The sequence below is a fragment of the Lissotriton helveticus genome, chromosome 12, assembly GCF_964261635.1.
Source record: "Lissotriton helveticus chromosome 12, aLisHel1.1, whole genome shotgun sequence".
NCBI lineage: Eukaryota > Metazoa > Chordata > Amphibia > Caudata > Salamandridae > Lissotriton > Lissotriton helveticus.
This window is the reverse complement of record NC_136073.1, coordinates 361512116-361529523: the sequence shown is the minus strand read 5'-3', so window position 1 is coordinate 361529523 and position 17408 is coordinate 361512116. Positions and strand designations below refer to the sequence as shown.

Below are 17408 nucleotides of genomic sequence, written 5' to 3'. Positions count from 1 at the left end.
ACATACTACTTCCGTACGCTACGCTACACAAACTTACATACATCTTTTCAATAAAACAAACAAAGTATTGGCTACTCTCGACAAGCACGATTTTCAGTGGGTGGGGCGTTGAGCTGATTTACTGCGCATGTGTCCATCCCAGTTGTTATGTTCCTGCACATAACGCGACGTAGGCGTTGTCTTCTAGACACTCCTGGTGCAGAATCTGATCGCTGTTGGTGCTGGGCAAATCTGTCCTTGCAGTGGAGTGGTGTGGCTCACTGGTTAGAGGCGGCAGACCCGGAAGCAGAGGACGGCCAGGGACCAGGGTTCAATTCCCGACGCGGCAGGGTCGTGGACCAGGGTCAGCGGACTCGATAATTCTCGCCTCGGTGCCTACTCTAACCAGGGATCACACTCGGCAACTCTGGGCATTAGCTTGCCTCATCTCCACAAAGGCCCCCCACATACGCCGGGGATGCCTGGTTTCACCTTGGAGATACCCAGTAGGGACGATCTCACAGGGAAAGCCAGGACGGGTTCCCCAGCGGTCTACAGCGCAGAGATACTCCTTCGGGAGTCGATTCTAGCGCTTTAGAAATCCACAATTAATTAATTAAGTGTTGTGTGATGTGCTCACCAGTTGCAAAAACTTCCTCCCATATGTAATCGTTCGCTAGCACATCGCCTTTTTTGTGAATCAGTCACAGATTTGAATTTAAACCCGCATTTCATCATGTGCATGTTTGTACCAAGTTAGTTTTATCAGACGGAACTTGTGAATAAATGAACATCAGACCAACCTCTGCATAAAGATTATGTGCCACATTAATCTCTTATATATGTACCAACTGTGCATGCTGAAGGGTAAATGTGCAGCCTAGAATACTGTGTTAATTGAGAAAAATCTGTCTCGCAACCATTAGTTTTCAATCATGTGGGAAAGTTCTCCACCATGCGCCTTGCTCTTTGCTTCAAACAGAGACCAGGTTGCTTCCTTTCTTCCACTGTGTCTCAATTTGTAACCTAACTGGGGAATGATCTGAAAATGTCCTGGCCACGTGCGTGCACCCTGTTATGTGTGGAACTAACTCACAAGAAGCGTACCAGTAGTCAATGAGCGTGTGTATATCGTAAGCCGATGAGTAATGCGTCTACTCCCTCCCCTGTGGGTGGAAATGGCGCCAAACATCAAGCAAATTGTCTGTCTCCGCTATTGCCCCAATTGCATTAGTTGCTGCTGAGCGCCGCCTAACTGGACCTCTCGACCTGTCTATCTCAGGAGACTCTACACACTTAAAATCACCTCCCCTGAGTGTGGGCATCGCTGCGTGCTTAACACGTTTGTAATGCAATGTCCAGAAACATTGAGGGTCGTCCTAATTAGGTCCGTATATACACCCACCAGTCTTGGGCAGAATTCGCCCCAGCGACAGTGAACTATCACATATCTACCTCCTGGATCAGTCTCTAATGTTTGTAATTTAATGTCTGAACCCTGCCTAACCCATATTAATCACCCCTCATGCGTGGGATGTGAATCCAGCTGCTACACAATTTCTCTTCATTCTTCTCTGCTTAAGGGGCCCTGAGTGTGGTGCAAGAGGGAGAGGAGCTGGCCTAACGGCTAGGGTGCTCGACCTCGGACCTGGGAATCTGGGTTCGAGTCTCGGTAACGACGCCAAAAACCTCCTGTGATTCTGGGCAAATCACTTAATCTCCCCGTGCCTAAAATGAATGTGTGCCGTCCTCATGTAACGTAACTGGTCCTATGTAAAGCGCTCTGATACCTGATTCGGTTCGGGTCTAGTTCGCGCTATATAAAACTCTGTAAAAAATTGTTTTTTTTTTTTAAATGGTTCTCCTGGAGTATCGCAACAACAAAATTAATGCCTGTGCAGATATACCACTTTTCATATTTTACATGCATCATTCAACCCTCTGATGTTCCATGTTAAAAAAATTAGCTTTGTCCCTCTCGTATCGCGAGCTTGCTTAATGTCCCCACTTAGCTTTGTCCCTCGCGTATCCAATATCAATAAAAATAAAGGAATCAATTGTGAACTGCAGCTTGTCCTGTTGGAGTCTTGGGGTTCTACTATCCCCGCTCCCACTTGTAGTGCATACCCTTAATCACTGTCTTTTTGCTGTTTAATTATCCTTGTCCTAGATCTACTTCTTAGGCTACTTTCTTTACATGTTTGCACATCCATATTTCCAACTTCACCCACCCACAGCATGTCCCCCAAACTTCAACATGCTTTTATGATACCCACCCTAAACCCCCCTGCAGAACAACCCCATTTATCTTCCCTTTAAAGTGTGAAATCCACATTGGGGAGGAGGGTGCCCAGCAACCCTGTGGAGCCGCGGAGCACACGCCATTAATGCCTTAACTTTAAACTTTACCATATCTATGTCATCAACTGAAATATTTAGAATACTGCAACAATTCCTGTATCAGCATGACACCTCAATTTCTGAATTTAGGTGTTAGGGCTTGTTACGTTCAAAAACACTTACATATTAGAACATGTTGCATACAAACACTTAAGCGCCCCTCGTGTGCACTGTAAATGTATCGTAGTCTTGTGCGTTATAAAGTCTATAATTCTATCTTACTTGCTGGATTATGCCCATATCGCTGTCTACCACTGACAGTCTGCTGGTGGTACGTCCAAACAGCCGGTACTCCACGAAAACAGTAGCCCCCACTGCAACAGTCATTTTGGTTCAATGCACTAGTACTTTACCCCCTCTGTGTCAGCTACCTCGGGTGGTCTTCGGTCTCATTTGTCCTTGGCTATATGTTTCAAAGCATGCTGCAGGTTGCTAGGGTCCGAATATATCTTTGCCTTGCCATCGATTGTGACCTTCAGGCGAGCGGGGTAGAGCATTGCTTACTACATTTTTAAGTCGCGCAATTTCCTCTTCATGGGTGCAAATTTTTGCCTCATGCCTTGATAGTGAAACCCAGGTAAAGTGATATTTCAGTCCCCTCATAGCGGAGCAACTTTAACTCTCGCTTTCCGCAGAGCCGAGTCCCTGTCCCGGTAGTTTAATATTCTGGCTGTGAGCGGCCGCGGAGGGGCCTCAGGCGGAGGCTTTGAGCCCAGGGAGCAGTGCACCCGCTCTACAACAAAAAATATCAGAGAAGGTATCCAGGCCCCGTTGTGTCTCCGCGGACGACTTCACGGAGTGGAAAGAGCCTGAAAGAGATGCCATTATGAACCTTCGCTACCAAGTAGGTGACAGTGCAGCACTGTCAGCCGACCGAGTGTTGCCATGGTGATGGGGACGCTGCTCGGAGGGAACTGCAAATCCCTCCTTCAGCTGCGCCCGTCAAAGTGAAAGTGATCACGGAGTGATGCACTTAATGAGCCATGACTGAAGCGCGCACCCGTGTGCGTAACCGTAAACATACGCAACAGTGGTAGCATTTTATAAAGCCCTTACTATAAGTCTCGCCAGAGTAGCGCACGCGCTGGCTCAGGCAAGACCTGAAAATAAGTAAAAAAGATTGTAGTTTACAACACCAATAAAAAATGTATGTGTGCCGCTGTGAGGTTCCTTGTATGTTATAGTACCTTCTGATCGAGTTTATTCCCGAAATTCCGTTTTGTAACCTCTGCATTGTTGATGCACTTTTATTAATGTCTGTATCTTGGAATACTTTCTTAAGAAATATTCCAAAATAATAATGCAGCAGATCAGTCGAAGACTGTAATCCGACAATGAGTAGTGTTGAGGCTGTGTAAGGGTCATCAACAATGTGTAATAAAGCTGCCTCGATAATGCAACCTGGTCTGCACATACATTTGAGGGTTTAATTCAATTGAAGAGGTTTAGTTTGTGGTGCAGTTGCAGGAAAGTGCCAAAATCATCCCATTGCAATCGGGGAAAGAAACCTTGAGGGAGACACCAATTAACTTGCTTCCTCCAATATGATATCAGTAGGGATCAGGTCTGGACATAAAGATGTTTTAATCATTTCTGGATTTCTTTCCATAAATAAACTCATTCACAGCACTAAATGTAGGCAGGAGAAGAACGGTATCATTTTGTTAAAGCATCTCTGTATGTTCAAATTAAAACAAAAAAAACCAATATCAATTACAATAGGGTCAGCGTCTGGGTTTTTAAAAAATTTTTTTTGTCCTAGTTCCTTGTTTTGAGTTGCTGCCATGAAAATTTTGATGGAGAAGTTCCATCCAGAGTTTGCTTATTTTGCATGCAGGGCGCAGCGTAGCTGCTTGGATTTAACAAATGAACAAGAAACAAAGCTCGTAACAGCACTGCTTGAGCGCATATTTGTGTGCTTTCTTCCTAATTCACTCTAAATGAAGTAAGAGCTTTAGCAATGCATCCTTCCATACTACAGGGAAGGCTGTCCCTTCCTTTGCTTGGGCTACTCAGTGACCGGTAGCTGAAGCTACTGCAGACACCATAATAGGTCACAAGAGTTGAACCTTGTGCACTTGACTCACTGGTGCATCAGAGTAATGCTCTTTGTGGAAGCCTCGAGCCTTGTACGTGGCTTACCATGAGTTAATCTGTTTAATGCTTGATCTCCTTGTATGTCTGTCTTCTTTCTGTCTTTGATGTGAAGACACTTAAAATACAAGTAGCAGCATTTAACCAACAAGCATTTGCAATGCAATAGGTCTTGCAATTATGAGCGTTTGAGCTATTGGCATTGTAAATGACTGTAAATGACAATGCCTTTTATTCATCTGTTTTAAAAACACAAATAAAAGACAAAGCCAATACCTTAAACTCTTGCAAATGCAAGACCTATTGCATTACAAACGAGTGCTATAAAAAACAAGCATTTGCAATGCAATCGGTCTCGCCTTTGGGACCTTGTATGTATTTAGCTATGCAGCATATTAGCCTGGGTGCTGAAACATCTACTGTTCTTTAACATGGAGGGACAGTAAGCACCAAACGGCGTGACACGCCAGGTATGGGAACCCATGGAGAGAAATATTTCCTTTCAGTAGGAAATGGTATAGTCTAAGGCTCTGTTTTTAATATAGAATCAGGGCTTTCTGTGGTCATATTACTGAAAATACAAGATTCGAAAAAATATTATGGTCTACGGGTGCTAGTGGAAGTTAATTTCTATGGCCTGGAATCTAGAGAATGCTTAAGTGATTCGGGTATTTTACTGACCTCAGCTGGTTGTTTTCTGTCAAAGTTAAATCGAAGCAGTTGCCAGGAAAATTTAAAAAGAGTCTCTCAGCAGAAAGCAATTCTAGTATTTTACTGACCTCTGCTGGTCATTTTCTAGCAAGACAGTTAAATAGAGGCACTTGAACAGAAGAAAAAGTCCCTAAGCGGAAGCAGGCAAGTCCTAGGGCTGATCTCCAGACCCCACAAAGGACATACACATAGAAGTATATAATGAGTATATACTGAAGAATATCCAAGAGGTCTCGAATGCGCAACTTAAAAATAAAAAAAACGTTGGGAGAGTGTGTCAGGCAGGACAAAGTTATTTGAGAAAATAGTGAACGGAGGCTTTAATTAAAACCTACAGAGATACAACACATGTAACGGGGCGTCGCCATGGGAGGTTACAAAATGAGGAGGGGGACTACTAAGCCTTTTGACCTATGAACAGCCACAGGTTACAGTGGACAATGACACAGGCCAGTGAAAAATGTGGGCAGACCTTCAAGTCCCCACCTCAATACAGCATGCCTCGCAGAGCAGCATATGTGCTGCCCAGGCTCGACCTAAAAGGGTGCTGTCATGCTTTGAAAGTGGTGGAACAATCTATAAAATTTGAATTTTTGAGGGGGACTTATTTCCAGCCTTTAGCTTGGTCTTTGTCCTACCACCTTGTTCTCTGTTAGACTCTTAATTGTTGATTAGCCTGTCGTATCAGGATAATGTGTGTGCCTGTGTTTGTTTAAATAGGTCTCAGTTTTTAGAAATCTATTCTCAGCGAATTGATTCTAGGAATATTTATTGTAGTCCCACTTTGAAAACACCAAAGTGGCGACTACTAATGGGTTTTACCTAGAGCAACTCTGAGTAGGGTCCATATCTACCCTTTTAAATACCTTCCCTTTTTACGGGCTCGGCGACGTCACCACTTCGTCAGAAGTGGGGAGGAGCTGCGAGCCGTATTGTAGCGGCTTTTTCGTTCATGCTGGATACATTTTTCTATGCTCGTGCATTTTCAGTGCGCTATTTTATTATCTTAATAGTGATTGGTCGTCGCGGTGCTGTGTTTTTAGTAGTCTTGATGCCATTGGGTATATGTAATGTTAGGCGGCCATTTTTGGCATATTCTGTGCGGTTACGCGCACGGCAGACCATTAATTTTAATTAGGAGCTGTCAGAGTGCCCGTGTAATGCAATCCAGATGGTCTGAGCGGTGAGCGCGTTCAATGTAAAATGACGAGAGGCGAGGCTCACAGAAGATGACTCACACGTGCTCGTCCACACTGTAGTTCTTGTGTTTCCTGAATACTCTCATTTCCAAAGGCCGCCATTTCCTTCCTTTCCTCGCACGCTGCGCTGCACTATTTTTGTCTGTGGTTTCTAAAACGGGGTTTAAAGCCGTTTTATTATAAAACATTTGGATTCTGGTTCTGTAAGCTTTGTTGTCCGAATTTTAATAAGTGCTGACATGCAGACTACTGGTTGAATAAATGATGAGGGTTAAAAGTGACCTTCGTCACACGTGGGTAGTTTCCAGTTATGTTTATGTCCTTTTTTTGGCAACTGTTGCAGTTATTTTAGTCTTTGCCATGGCGTTCAAGGCGTGTTGGTTAAATCTAAATGACAATCACGGGGCCCTCGTGTTTAATTTTTGTCGCCCGCATTCGTTACAAAAGGGAGCATTCTTGGAATTACTCACATACGGACATAGCCCAGAGACTCATATTCTGCTCATAAACTAGAACAGGAGTTCAAAACCTCCACGGAACAGGAAATGCCAGCCGAAGCCAGCGTTGAGCGCCGTGCGACTGTGGGTAGCTGTCAGAGGGTGCATTTCAGTTCAAGGGCGTTTCTCCTTCTTTACTCTTTGAGCAGCAGCACACCGATCTCCTCTCTGTATGTAACAGCACGTTTCCTCAACAGCAAAAGATGGATGCACCTGTGATCGCACAACGCCCCTCTTCAACCTAACTAAACAAGTGTAAGCCGTAACTGGAGGTAAAAAAGCAGAGCACCCCTCCCCACCTACTCCCTTCCGAAATCTTTACGGGCCTGATTGCAGTCTGCTGTCGAGCCTGACTCGCAGAGTTAACATGCAGTCATCATTATTGTAAAGTTTGTGGAAAAAACGTGAATACGCAATATTCAGGGAAAACAGAGCCTTCCCGCAGTTACAATTGAAATTCACAAATCTCTTGTGTGTCTCACGCAATGCCAATGGCTATTTCATTAGGAAAAATTAGAATCATTGATACATGCACCACCAGTACTACCAGTACTACAGCCACCAGTACTACCACTACCACCAGTACTAACAGTATCATGACCACCAGTAGTACCACTAACACCACCACCAGTACCACCACCACCAGTACTACCACTACCACTACCACCACCACCAGTACTACCACCACCAGTACTACCAGTATCACCACCACCACCAGTACTACCACTACCAGTATCACCAACACCACCAGTACTACCAGTACTACAGCCACCAGTACTACCACTACCACCACCACCAGTACTACCACTACCAGTACTACCAATACCAGTACCACTACCACCACCAGTACTACCACCACCACCAGTCCTACCACTACCAGTACTACGGGCAGCAGTACCACCACCACTAGCACTACCAGTACCGGTACTACCACTACCAGTACCACCACCACCAGTACTACCACTACCAGTACCACCACCACCACCAGTACTACCACCACCAGTACTACCACCACCAGTACTACCACCACCAGTACTACCATTATCAGTACCACCACCTCCAGTACTACCACTACTACCAGTACCACCACCACCAGTACTACCAGTAACACCACCACCAGTACTAACACTACCAGTACCACCACCTTCCACCAGTAACACCACCACCAGTACTATGGGCAGCAGTACCACCACCACTAGCACTACCAGTACCAGTACCACCACCACCAGTACCACTACCACCACCACCACCACCAGTACTACCACCACCAGTACTACCACCACCAGTACTACCACCACCAGTACTACCACCACCAGTACTACCACCACCAGTACTACCATTACCAGTACCACCACCTCCACTACCACTACCAGCACCAGTACTACCAGTAACACCACCATCACCAGTACTACCACTACCAGTACCACCACCACCACCAGTACTACCACTACCAGTACCACCAGTACTACCAGTACTACAGGCACCAGTACTACCACTACCATCAGTACTACCAGTACCACGACCACCAGTACTACCACTACCAGTACTACCAGTACCAATACCACTACCACCACCAGTACTACCACCACCAGTACCACCACCACCAGTACTACTACTACCAGTACTGCGGCTAGCAGTACCACCACTACCAGTACTGCGGCTAGCAGTACCACCACCACCAATGCTACTGCTCACCACCAGCCATCAGTGCACAATTTCTACAGGCAGTCACGGCCATCAGTACATGCATCGATTGTTACACATCCACAATTAAGTATTGTACCAATCTCAGTATGGTACACTTTAATTTTAAACATATTCATGTAGAAACACAGCATGCCACCATTGCTACAATTACAATCTAACACACATAATTCCACTACACACCACATTAACACACTCCATAACACTTAGCAAAGATACATTACCATTTACAATGCCATTAGCTCAAACTCAAATAAATCCGAGCCCGATTGCATTTCTAATGCTTGTTTATTTCTAAAATCATTTTCTCCTCACCCCTTTATTCTTAAATTGCAAAGGTTTTTTTATTTTTATTTTTCAAATAAATGTGTAATGTTTCAAACACTTCCTGCTCCTGGGGGCTGGTGAGGGTGTGGGGAATAGCCACACAGTTAGAAGACAAGTTCTCTAGGATACTCTGCATGCTGGGTTCTCATCTGCAAAATGACCGCGCTCTGAAAGACCACTATGTTAGTTAATATTACTAGGAGTGCCTTTAAGAAATGTATTTTGCTTGCACTGCTGCTGGTAAGGAATTTGATATTTCTTCATGGGGCGTTGGTTAACAAGCCTTTTACAGGCCAATATTCTTTACATTCTTGGTAGTTTTTTTCCATCTCCCAGTATTGGGTGTGTTTTCACGAGTTTCGAAATGAGAACAAGCCTATCTTATTTGAAGCTTCAGTTCTGCTGATAACATTCCATTTTCTCAACTGGACACAACATGTCTGAAAGTTTACAAGGAATAATTTTTCAAGGTGCCTAAAGTCAAACATAAAGGGAAACCAAAGGCGAATGGGTGTGATTGTTAAAGAGCAGTGCTGTAGAGTTGGTCATGGATTCATAATGGTAGCTTGCAGATATTTTCATGTTTATCAATCCCTGTTATCCTTATCCTTCCATGAAACAAGTGGTTCGGGTGCAGAAAGTGGCTTACCTTGTGGTGCATGCTGTATGGTGGTAGTTAGTGCATCCGTAGTGACTCAGGGGAACATTAAATTAACAAAGGCTAATTCTGTAAGTTTCTAAAAGGTGTCTGCATCCGTACTAAAGTCCCTGATGATTGTTTTCTCTCTTTCTCTGGTGTGCTGAGCATTGCCTTGGTTTATCCTTTTATTTCTGTGCCAGAAACTTTGGGGCTGGAGACCATGTCTGTGATGGTATTTAATGGATGGCTTGAGCTTCAAGCCTTAATGAATCCTGTTCTGAATCAGAAGTTGCTGATGAAGTTTATACCGTTGAGTAACGGGTCTCAAAGATATTACCTCAATCCTGCTCTCCCTCCGAAATGAGTAGGGAGGGTGCTCACTTTCCTCCAACATAAACCCCCCTTCCCACTACTCCCCCTCCAAACTAACTGAACACACAAAGATCTGTCCTCCAAAAATAAATGTCATTAGGGCTTGGGGAAGGAAGTATTCCAACTGGGCCTCTTGACTGAAGTCCTTGGGGCTTTATCTCCACCATGTAAAAACAAATAAAACGCAAGGCACTTAAGCATAGTTAAGGCCTTAGCAGGAAATGCACGAGGAATATGACACATAGTCTACACCATGTGGTCAGAAAAACATACATGCGAAAATTAACTCATTCAGTGTAACAGTGTTTGAGACCGAAGATCCAGACTATGGTCATGTTCTTATATGTTGGCCTGGAGAGCAGAAAAGCTGTTCTCGCCAGTCACTTTGGGTTTACAGAAGGTGAGAGCAGACACAAGCGTATGCACAGCCCATTTCTATGATCAGTAGTGGGGTAGAGCATGTGGACTTGCGGCTAGAGCGGTCGACTTCAAAGCTGGGGAACCGGGTTTGAGTCTTGGCAACTAACATCCTGTGATTCTGGGTGAATCACGTAATCTCCCCGTGCCTAACCAAAATGAATGTGTCCATCTGTAACAAAACTGGTGCTCATGTAATGTTGTCTGATACCTGATATCTTTGGGTTGAGTTTGCGCTATATAAAACTCTATAAAAAAAAAAAAAAAATGTTTTAAATAATAAAAATAGTAATTAATAAACTAGCATAGTGAAAAGGTAACACCCACACATTTGCAAAGAAGGGTTCCCTGGTTTGCATGGGAGCATGGCTCCTTGAAATGGAAGGGAGTTTGCTAGGGTTTATGCACTGTTTTATTGAAGCCCCTCAGTGGCAAAAAGTGATGTGTGTATGACATCCTGTCGCCTACTCCCATCTCCTAGAGTGCCCTCTAAAGGGGGGGGGGATGAAGAGTGATGGTTTAGGGAACACTCCACTAGAAGGAGCAACCGGAGACTGCATCTCCTGTGGCATGGCCCCTGTTTACATCGAAAGGGGGGCCACTGCACTGTAGCAGGAACTGCACTGTCAGCACCTACCGAAGGGCCCCCCCTTCCCTGAGGTAGGTCCCGAAGTCCGGACAAGCTTTGGATGACGTTATGGTTGCACTGACCCTCGAGGGGTCCTTCCGGTCACTGCGCTTTTTTGGGTTGTGTTAATGTGAACTGCCAAAAGCCGAGAATAAAGAACATGGAACTGGAAAGATTTTTGGTAATGAGGTCGTCTGTTGTTCCTGCCACGCTCCCCTCACACACTTCACGCTCCTATCCATGTTAAATACCTTTATGATTGTAAACGGCTGCGTTATGTAAACTGTTCGCAAATACCCCATCCCGGTCCTTTATTCAAAGTTGTTGTATTTGATTCGGGGTAGAACAAGAATTGCCACCGCTCCCGATTTCATGACCATGTTCAATTAAGATGGGTGTGACTTTAATAAGACCCTAGGTTGTACGCTATTCGCACTGGTTATCCAGGTACGTTTTACCAAGAAACTATGCATTCGTGCAGGTGATTGAGTTGTCTGTTCCCTAACAGTCGACATTGGAGTTGTTCTGTAATGCGTAAGTCTGGTGTGCACTTTTCAATGTTTAACCACATCGACGCTGATGGCGAGCTCAGCTCGTCATGAGGTACACCTCTCGTACGCTCACGACGAGCTGAGCTCGTCATGAACCGCGGGATTTTTAAATCTTCAGCGCACAGCGGGAAAATGCGCCGCACCGATGCGGTTAAAAACCATGTTCTGCTACTTTGCTTAAAAGAGATTACACTGTGTACTCCGATGGTATTTTTCCACTTGGCAGTTTTGCAAACCTCAGATGTACTATTTGTGCCTCTGTTTTCTTTTTGCCTTATCGCCTCACTGTTTTGTACAGTGCTAGGAGACCAGCCAAGTGAGTGTGTGCTTTGTGGAAGCCCTACAAATAATTAAACTGATTTTGAATTGCTATTTAAAGCCCTCACTGACTTGACCTACCCCTGCCATGCCGCATAAGAAGTCCCATACATGATGGATCTGTGTAGCTGCTTTACATCTGGTAGAGGTGACCTCTTTCCTTTAGAGTGACTTGAATCTCGGAGTGAGACTTGCTGTAATTGTACACAGGGCAGTCCACGCTATGTTCCAGACATCTCCTTTGTCTTGGAACATGCCACGCTTTCTAGTATGGTGGACTAATGCGATCTTGAAAACTGCATGGAGAAGGCACTTGGCAATTCTAAACGACAGTAGTAGTGTACTTGCTCAGCTGCCTCATTCTATGGCTGGACAGGATTAGTTAATTGTTCAGTAGACTCCGGAGTATGGCAAAGGGTTAAAGATGCAAAGATCAGGAAAAATTGTTATTGAGTAGCAGTTTGGAAAGAGTGGGGCTGACCTGTTGGCTGGCAAGGGCATTTTGTCTAATTAGGTTTGTTGTGAGAAATATTGAGTGTAGATATGCCTGATGAGAAATGCAATAAATGAAATTCTAAGATTGTCATTTGGTTTATTTGCTCAGTGGTTTATGAGAATTGAATTGGTGGTCTCAGTGTAGTGTTACTTGCTTGGGAAATATGGAGGTTTCCAAAACCACCGCCGTCATTGGTTGCTCTATTTGTATGGCCCTCTCCGCAGAGAGGATAATGATGGAATGGCATAGATTATGAACCATCTGAACGACGAGTTTTTCTGTACCAGTCTTTTCAGAAGTTCCTTTGCCATTGTCCTGCTGTGCTAATTTATTTTCAGTGGGATCCTTCTCTTAGCCTCCCTCCATGCTTTGAAGAAAGATGTTGAGCTAGCCATGATTCACTGTGAAGAAGGAATGCCTTCTCTAGCTGTGCTGTATAGCGCTGCGTGGGAGGGTTGCTTGTTTTAGCCTTGATGGACTGTCTGCAAGAAAGAGTCTTACCTTTTTTGTTCTGTACCAATCCGAGTGCAGCAGAGGCTTGACCTACCTAGGATGCTCCTGGTATGAAGATGGGTTGCTGGCGGGGTGTAGCTTTAGTATATAGCGTTGTATTGGTCCGTGGTATTCACTTCCTCTAAAATTCGCACAAAAATGAAAGTCCAAGTGCTAACTAAAGATCACCGATAGCCGGTAAGGACTGGCGGAAGGGAAAATGATAACTTGTTAAATACAGCGGATCTAGGGCATTTTTGTCAGACATTTATTGGCACATCTTGGGTCGTACTGTTCAGAGAGCCCCATGGGCACAACGGGCATGTATACCTGCTTTTACTGCCTGCAGAGCAATATGGCACTACAGAAGTGGGTGCAGGCACTTGAGTAACCCCTTTGATAACCTGGATTACGTTAAATATGTATTGGCGCAATCTCAAGGAGGCCTGATTGCATGGGGTCTTAGCCCCTTGCAGATGAGGGTACTCTTTATCGCTAAGCCTGTGTAATATTACTGACCTGAGTGCAGAGGCAAAGAGGCTGTAAGCAGGTGCACAGACTGCACGCCTCATAGAGATGGCGCACAATAAGGTTACCAACCCTGCCCATACGCCCCACCTTCCAGTTACATACTTCGAAAGGTTCGTCCCTGACTGAGTGGCCCACAGGTCTGTGGAGGAACCCTTCAAAAGTGCAGTCGGAATGGTGCCTGCAGTGTAAGACTGACTACTTCCAACTGATGGGCCCTCTTTCTGTAATGCATGGTTTACAGTGCAGATGCGAGTTTGTGGCTGCACTGTGAACAGCAAACTTCCTAAGATGGAGCACATTGTCCTAGTCAATGCCTTACACCCAAGAGTGCATCATGGTGCATAGAAGGATCGCACACCTCATCTCTAATGCGACTCCTGGGATCATATTACACAAAGTGCCCTGGGGCCCATTGGGCATTTTCATCCTTTCTTGCCTAGAAAGGGCTGCAGATACATCTACTACGTCTTCTATAATACAAAATGCACTGACTCACATTTTGTGCTGGGGTGGGGGGGTCACAAGGGCATTCCCTCAGTTACATGGGAGCATGGCGTCATGCAAAGGAGTGAGTACTTTGCCCGCATCTTTAATATGGTGCAGGCAAAAATGCAGAGAGCCAAAGGAGGTTCATTGATTTTGATTGATTCTGTTACTGGGTAACACTCTGTCGTGGTGAAGATCATTCTTTGGCCTGGAATCCTAAGTTGGAGCCCATCCCAGAGCTCCTCACATACATGGGCGATTGGGAGCTTGATCCGCTCCATCTTTTAAAAGTCTTTTTCAGCTCTTTTTAAAAAAAAAATGGGCTTGAGAAAATATACCTGTTTTTGATCATGATGCAAACTGTGTTTTTGCATGTATGAACTTGCTGGCCATTTGTGTGTTTATGACTTGAGCTGTCCCTATGTGAATCCGAATAGATGATTAAGAAAACCCCTTCTGGTTTAATTTTTAGCCTTAAGCAGTTGGAAAGCAAAAGGGTCTGGCCTGCACGTTGTTTGAAACTAGATTAATTCCCTACCCCCACTGCAGCAAGCTTATTGCAGATCTATTCCTTTTTGATTGAATACACTGCATCTATGAAACATTTAATGTATCAAGATCCGTGTACTTTTAAGATGTAAAATAGCACTCCATAGGAGACAGAAATATGTACCAAACCGCATGAGGTGTGAGAGAAATACTCCTGTGGGTCGAGCTAAAGCCCACTTAGATGCACTGTGAAGCCAGACCTAGAAAGAACTGGCAACACTTGTAATCGGGCTGATTCCTTTAAACTCTAGCTCCATTGGATAATGAGCCATCGAGAAGCTCCGAAGCCAGAATGAAGGCCCAAACTATCCAAGCGCCACTTGCCAAAACATGCATATATTGACATAAAACCCACAGTCACTCCTTCACAACTTCAGCGGTGGGCTTTAACTTTTCAGGCTAAAGATCTGTTTAATTCTTGTTAAGATGCATATTTGGTGAGATTCTTTACCTGATCTTTTCGTCCTGAAGTTTTACGTATTAACAGAGGCTTTGTTGACCTCTACCTTAGTTGGATTTTCTACCTTATTTAGATTTTCTAACTTATTTAGAATATTGAATAGCTTCTTAGTGGAAGGTTAGACTGTGGGGAGCGCGAAAATCACGCTCCACTCCAAAATGCACTGCATCTATAGGATACTGAGATCCAACTTATTTTTAATCCATTTGTCCATGTTAAATGTTTATCCATATTTTAACCAAAAAGTTTTATCTTCTTTTCATCTTTACTTTCACTCTTATCCACATATGCGACAAATTGCGTTTTAGGAAACTTTACGTATCAACTTGTGCCAACTTCGCGCTCCCCACAGTCTATATTTCATGTAAAGTGCATGATGGCGAGGCACAATCCAGTTTGCACGCAAAGAATAAAGCAGTTTAAATAACTTTGGATTCATTGAATACACTAAGAAATAAGGTGTGCAGACCACCTCATTCATTTCTTAGTGGAAGGTTGGCGTACTGCTCTTATTTAGAGTTCCTTTTTTCATTTCAACATCTTTTAGTGTTTCGAGTCTGTATCGTCATCCTCCTCCCCCCCCCCCCCCCCCCTTTTTTTGTGGTTAAACAGCACAGTTTTACGTTTTTAAACTAGGGAGTTCAGGAATATGTATGTTTTGGGAAAAAAATAGGTTTTTCCTCTTGTCTTTTAGTCTTTTAAAAGGAGTTGCTTGCTCTGCTGTGATTCATTTATTGGTGAGCTCTCCTACTAAAGTTAGTCTTGTTTTCAGCGAAAATTTCAATAGAGACCAATCTAGATATGTTCAATTATTGTATCCTCTGAGGTAGTTCATGGAATCTCGTTTTTGCATGTGATCAAAAATATAATATACTCTGCCTATAACTAGACTGCTTGTTACTCAATATCACCCAGTTTAGTACGAGACTGTCTCTCTCTCTGTGTGTGTGTGTATATATATATATATATATATATATATATATATATATATATATATATATCTCCTACAATTTGGGTGTAACCAAATTCACTTGGCTTCTCTCCAGTAGCCTGAACAGATTTTTTTTTTAATGTCTCCAGGAAGATAACTTGCCGTCCCTGTACCAGAACTAGCTTGCACTTACATTTCACATAAACTGTCCAGTTGATCTGCATGGGAGGTTGTGCATCGTGTTGTGCAGTATAAAAATATTATCCACATTCTGATCCCTTCGCCTCCAAGACTCACTTAAGAGGCCCTCCTTCTAATGTCTTAAAAGGGCCATTTGGTGAATGATGCCACAAGGAGTCTCAAAACCCAAGCAATTCTCATCAAGTAGAGCAACTTTCTAGAATGCCTATTGGTGGAGACTGTTGAGATGTAGGACTGAGTAAACATAACTGTTTTTAGCCCTATACACTGTCTGGCCTCCAATTTATTAATGAATACATTGACGAGTAAAATGCAGATGTGAACATTTGCCTTTTTTTTTAATTTTTTTTTTTATTGTATTTGCTTATTTTAAGCCTCCCCTCACACAGAGTGAGCTTTCTGGTTGTGAAAGACCTATTGCGAATTTACAACGCGCTTTGAGCCAGCCACTGTATCCTTAATTGGCATTATTGACACTCATTTGCTTGCTTGCTATACCAAAGCTTGCCTGCCTCCTCTTGTTTTTGTCCCTTTCCCTGACGTAGCCTGTTAACGACCTTTTCTTTTTTTATTTCTACAGAAAAGCAAGAAAAGGAAGTGGATATGTACGCAACCCTTTCCGACGAGAAGGCTTTTGTGTTTTCAGTGGCACTGGCAGAAATAAACAGAAAAATAATCAACCAGAGACTGATCCTGTGATGATCGACAGGGAGGCCCGGGTTACCTCTGCTGCTGGCTCCGCTGGGACCGTGCTGAAGCCCCATCACGGGGAAGCGCTTTTACATCGTCTCTGCCCCCGAGGCACTTCACCCTCACTCAAAGACAATTCTTACGTTTTTTTTTTAACTTGCCGGAATGAATGACTTTACAACGACAGCACTTACAGTAAAAAAAAAAAATCATGGAAAGACAGCTTTTTGCTGGAATAGGAATGTGAGGCGGTGTGGAAGAAAATTCCCCGAGCATTTCACACCGGCTGGCTGCTAGTGACATTTGAAAGGCTTTCGCAGAAAGGAAAAGAAGCTTTTATTCCAAATAAATTATATATGAGATTTTTTTATATGTATGTGGTAACGAGGCTCACGTGTACAGTTTTCCCGCCTTCTTAGTTGTCATGCACTGTAGCATTGATAATGTATCGCTAACCGAGCTTGTTATTAATAAAACTCGCAGATGGGGTTTTGTTGACTTTGCCCGGCCCTCCCTTTGCAGCAGTTTATGGCTCCTGAATGGCGCCTTTGTGCGGAACGGAGCTCGCTTCCTTATCGGGCCTCGTGGGTCCTCGCGCGGTCCTTTCATGAGGCACATGTCTGAGGCGACAGCTGGCGGGTGGCGCGGGAAACCAGCCCAGATGCCGGATAAGCCGACGGCTGCACTTTGTGTCGGGCCGATAAGAGCGCCCGGCGGATGAATACTGCAGTTTAC

At 44.1% G+C, this 17408-nt stretch overlaps 1 protein-coding gene across 1 annotated transcript in view; it reads left to right on the top strand.

Annotated features, from left to right (window-relative positions):
* C12H16orf87 (chromosome 12 C16orf87 homolog) overlaps window positions 1-17176 on the top strand; it is a 75981-nt gene extending 58805 nt beyond the window's left edge. The window contains exon 4 of the mRNA XM_078670926.1: window positions 16564-17176. Within this exon, the coding sequence (XP_078527052.1) occupies window positions 16564-16682 (119 nt within the window). The 3' untranslated portion in view covers window positions 16683-17176. The remainder of the gene's footprint in view (window positions 1-16563) is intronic.
* Window positions 17177-17408: the final 232 nt, after the last annotated feature.